Source organism: Panicum virgatum, chromosome 9K, assembly GCF_016808335.1.
Source record: "Panicum virgatum strain AP13 chromosome 9K, P.virgatum_v5, whole genome shotgun sequence".
Classification (NCBI taxonomy): Eukaryota; Viridiplantae; Streptophyta; class Magnoliopsida; order Poales; family Poaceae; genus Panicum; species Panicum virgatum.
The window spans coordinates 24,592,490-24,596,149 of NC_053144.1; the positions used below are offsets into that span (position 1 = coordinate 24,592,490).

General features: G+C 45.0%; 1 protein-coding gene across 2 annotated transcripts; it reads left to right on the forward strand.

The window, feature by feature from the left end:
* The first annotated feature begins 314 nt into the window (after positions 1-314).
* On the forward strand, positions 315-3,455 carry LOC120650916 (dolichyl-diphosphooligosaccharide--protein glycosyltransferase subunit DAD1-like). 2 transcript variants are annotated; one of them, XM_039928221.1, is made up of 6 exons: positions 315-429; positions 1,763-1,872; positions 1,952-1,999; positions 2,747-2,834; positions 2,923-2,966; positions 3,060-3,455. In XM_039928221.1, exons 2-6 carry the CDS (start codon positions 1,792-1,794, stop codon positions 3,141-3,143), a joined length of 345 nt encoding a protein of 114 aa, XP_039784155.1. In that variant the 5' UTR covers positions 315-429; positions 1,763-1,791; the 3' UTR covers positions 3,144-3,455. The 2 variants fall into 2 exon arrangements, with proteins under 2 accessions (XP_039784155.1, XP_039784156.1); XM_039928222.1 differs by having other exon boundaries at positions 354-429; positions 1,773-1,872.
* Positions 3,456-3,660: the final 205 nt, after the last annotated feature.

A 3,660-nucleotide genomic window follows, 5' to 3' on the forward strand; every position in this document is an offset into this window, starting at 1 on the left:
TCCCTTCGCTCAGAGTCCGTTTAGTTATCAAAAATTTTCACCCAAAATTTTTTGCCTCACCTTTAGACACATGTATAAAGCATTAAATGTAGTTAAAAAATAAAATAAATTGCACAGTTTAGATGTACACGACGAGACGAATCTTTTGAGCCTAATTAGTGCATGATTAGCCATAAGTGCTACAGTAACCCACCTGTGCTAATGATGCAGTCAAAAACCTCAAAAGATTCGTCTCGCAGTTTCCAAGCGAGTTCTAAAATTAGTTTTTTAATTAGTGCCCAAAAATCTCTTCCGACATCTGGTCAAACATTTAATGTGACTTTGTACCAAAAATTTTGATCAAAACACCCGGCGGCGACGACTGGGCGAGCGGCGGCGCCATTTGTCACATCTTTGCCCAGCCCTTCGCCGGCGACGAGCATCCACCAGGTATCCCCGCCCCTTCTCTTTCCATCTGCTGTGCGAGACGGAGCTCCCCGAACCCTAACAAAACTAAGTTCGATTTCCTTTGCAAAAATTATGGGGTGTGGCCTGAGCCTCCTGCCCCCGCGTCGCTCCCGAGGGCGACTAGGGGACGATAGGCTGAGCGCCGCCGGCCCTCCCCCCAAACCCCTGTTCCGGCCGCCGTCGCCGCGGCCCGGCCTGCCGGCCGGCGGTGGCGGCGGCCCGCGGCGGAGCCGAAGCCGGCTCTGCGCGCGCACTCCCCTCCTCCTCCTCCTCCTCGACCCTTCCCTTCGCCCTTGGATCCAAGGTCGCCGGTCGTCTTCCCCGTCACCGGAGATGGTCGCTTGTCGCCGGATCCGTCCTCCTCTCGGCTGGATCTGACTCGCCTTTGGCCGGATGCGTGGCGGAGGCAGGGCCTGTCGACATGGCTCGGGGCTGCCGTGAGCTGCCGCTCCTCTGATGTCCCCCCAGCTGTCGTGTGCCTTGTTGTGCTTGTTGCGGCACTTGCGGCGCCTCTGCTTTCGCTCCGCACTGTTTCGTCCCGCTGGATCGTCGATGTGTGCTCGTCGTTCGGTCGCCGGTTATGCTCAACACGGAGATGGGCGACTGGGTCATAGGCGACGGCCTTGTGCCTGGCTTCGGCTGGTGCCAACAGTGGCAACACTCTCGGTGCTGTTTACCTTTTGGCGGCGTTGGCGACACTCGGTGCCGTTTGCCTCGTTGGAGGCGTTGTTGCGATCCGGACCCTTCCTTCCGGAAGGCGTCATCTTGAGGAACTTTCCATGCTGTTGTTGTTGTCGACGCGCACTTGGTGCATTTCGACAGTCTGCTATGCTTTGATTGCAGGGCTGTTGCTGCTGATTATCTCTGGTGCTTCTGGATTAGTGTGGTCGTTTGGTGCTTCTTTTCTTTGTTTTCTAGTCTTGTGTTGTTGGCTGGATCTCCCATGCTTTATGTGTCACAATGCCACTATCTCTGTGGTCGACTGTAACTCCGCACTTCGGGGTCGGGGGCTCTCGAGTTGCGTCGCTGTAACTCCCTTTCTCTTAATGAAGTACGTGTGCTCAGACATGTTCGCAAAAAAAAAAAAATCAGGTGTACATGTGTACACCCAAGTCCTATGCTAGGTCCGCCCCTGCTTCAAAGTCTAGGTGCAGCTGTACATCTCTCTGGTTACTGCTTTGCTAAAAAAAAATCTCTCTGGTTACTGCTTCTGATGCCTATCTCTTAGCGTTTATGGTTTTTTTTACATATTTGATCTGCTTTGCTAAGGTCCAGGCAATCTGATTATGCCTTGCTTCTTGTCCTTTCCACTTAGCTTCAAGCAGAAGACACCACTTCTTCAAGATGCCAAGGGCCACGGGTGATGCAAAGCTTCTGATCCAGTCCCTGAACAAGGCATATGCTGCCACACCAACAAATCTTAAGGTCGCCCCATTTGACCTCCACTGTCACCTGCGGTTCTTGTTCCTGACCTTTTTAACTCATTGTGCTGATATATCTGCAGATTATCGACCTGTATGTGATTTGTGCACTCGCTACTGCCATGATTCAGGTAAATTTTAACATTTCTGTCTTTGCTGTTAATATCTAGTTCAGACAGATCTGGAACCTCAAAATGGAAGCTCAAAAATTTACCTCAAACAATTACTAGTGCATACCCTAGTATCTAGAGATGTTTCCTGATACAGATTTTCACATCTAGATAGCACAATAATAAATTCTAAGTGTTCCGGATTTTCACTATCTAAGTGCAGCTTCTGGAGATGTTTGAAAAATTTAACTGATCAACTTATTGTGTATGCTATCTTATATCTAGAGATGTTTCCTGCTATGGATTTTCACTAAACTTAATATAGAAATTGTTGAAAATCTGGCACAAAATTTGTTAATATGCTGCTTTACTAAAGGATGATGCTGTGTAATTTCTTAGATTACAACAATCTATCAAGTTGTAAATTTTTGCTCTACCTATCTGCTGGCCAGCAGATTGTGTTGGTGTAGTGTAGCACTGTACTTGTCCCTGGAACTTTTGCATACTGTGTGTTTCTCATCTTTTTTATTCTTTAGATGAAATTGTTAGCTGTTATTTTTCTTAATCTAGAATTTATTGTCCTCAACCAAAGTTCTTAGGTTGAGTACAAGTTTTTTTATGCGCTTGTTTTACCAGCTGTAACATTGTTATTCAGTTTGCAACTCTTCTCTTCATTCGTTTTGCAACATAGCTGGCCATTGCCCCTGGCATGCTAATACAAATGCCTTCATAGACTTACCATCATGCTGTTTTGTGTGGCTAAAACAGGTTGCGTACATGGGATTGGTTGGGTCATTCCCCTTCAACTCCTTCCTCTCAGGTGTTCTTTCATGCATAGGAAGTGCAGTACTTGCTGGTAGCAACTTATCCCTTGTCAGTTAGTTCTGGTTATCCTTTACCTTTTGTTGCATAGTAGATGACCTCCACCTTTTGTTATTTTTCAGTTTGCCTCCGCATTCAAGTGAACAAAGACAACAAGGAATTTAAGGTAATACTTGTTTCATCTCCATTTGCTAGGATAATTTTACTTTAATAAATATAAATATGGCATAATTCTGTTTGCCAAAAAAATTTCCCGCAGGATCTTCCCCCAGAAAGGGCCTTTGCTGACTTTGTTCTGTGCAACCTGGTGCTCCACCTGGTGATCATGAACTTCCTTGGATAAGCAACTGCTGTACACCGAGTGGTTAAGATTTTGTAGCCCCAGATTGTGGTCACTGATCAGCGCATTTTAATGTTTGGAACTGTCATAATGTCGAGTATGCATATGATTTCTCACAGATTACCTATGTAAGCCCAGAATTCTTCGAGGAACTATTAGTGGAATTGTCAGTGTTGATCCAGTGTTGACAATGTAATACTGCGAGCATTTGTGTTCAAGGAAGGGAAATGGCTATATGTTACATCATTTTAGTTGAAGCATTACATGGATGAGGAATCGTTCGCTATGATGGAAATATTATTTTTATTGATAGGAGAAGCAGAAGTGTACGTCTATTTTTATTCCTCCATTCCTAATTATTGGTTGATTTGATATTTCTAGGTGCATAGTTTTTATTACTCCCTCCATTCCAAATTATAAGTTATTTCAAGAATTTTGGAGAGTCAAACAATCTCAAAGTTTGACCAAAATTATATAGAGAAATATAAAAATTTATGACATTAAATAGGTGCAATATGAA

Excerpts from the sequence above, each read along its gene's own strand:
- LOC120650916 (XM_039928221.1), top strand. The coding sequence starts at position 1,792 with ATGCCAAGGGCCACGGGTGATGCAAAGCTTCTGATCCAGTCCCTGAAC. Across the intron at positions 2,000-2,746 it reads TCGCTACTGCCATGATTCAG|GTTGCGTACATGGGATTGGT; the intron begins GTAAATTTTAAC and ends TGGCTAAAACAG. Across the intron at positions 2,835-2,922 it reads AGGAAGTGCAGTACTTGCTG|TTTGCCTCCGCATTCAAGTG; the intron begins GTAGCAACTTAT and ends GTTATTTTTCAG.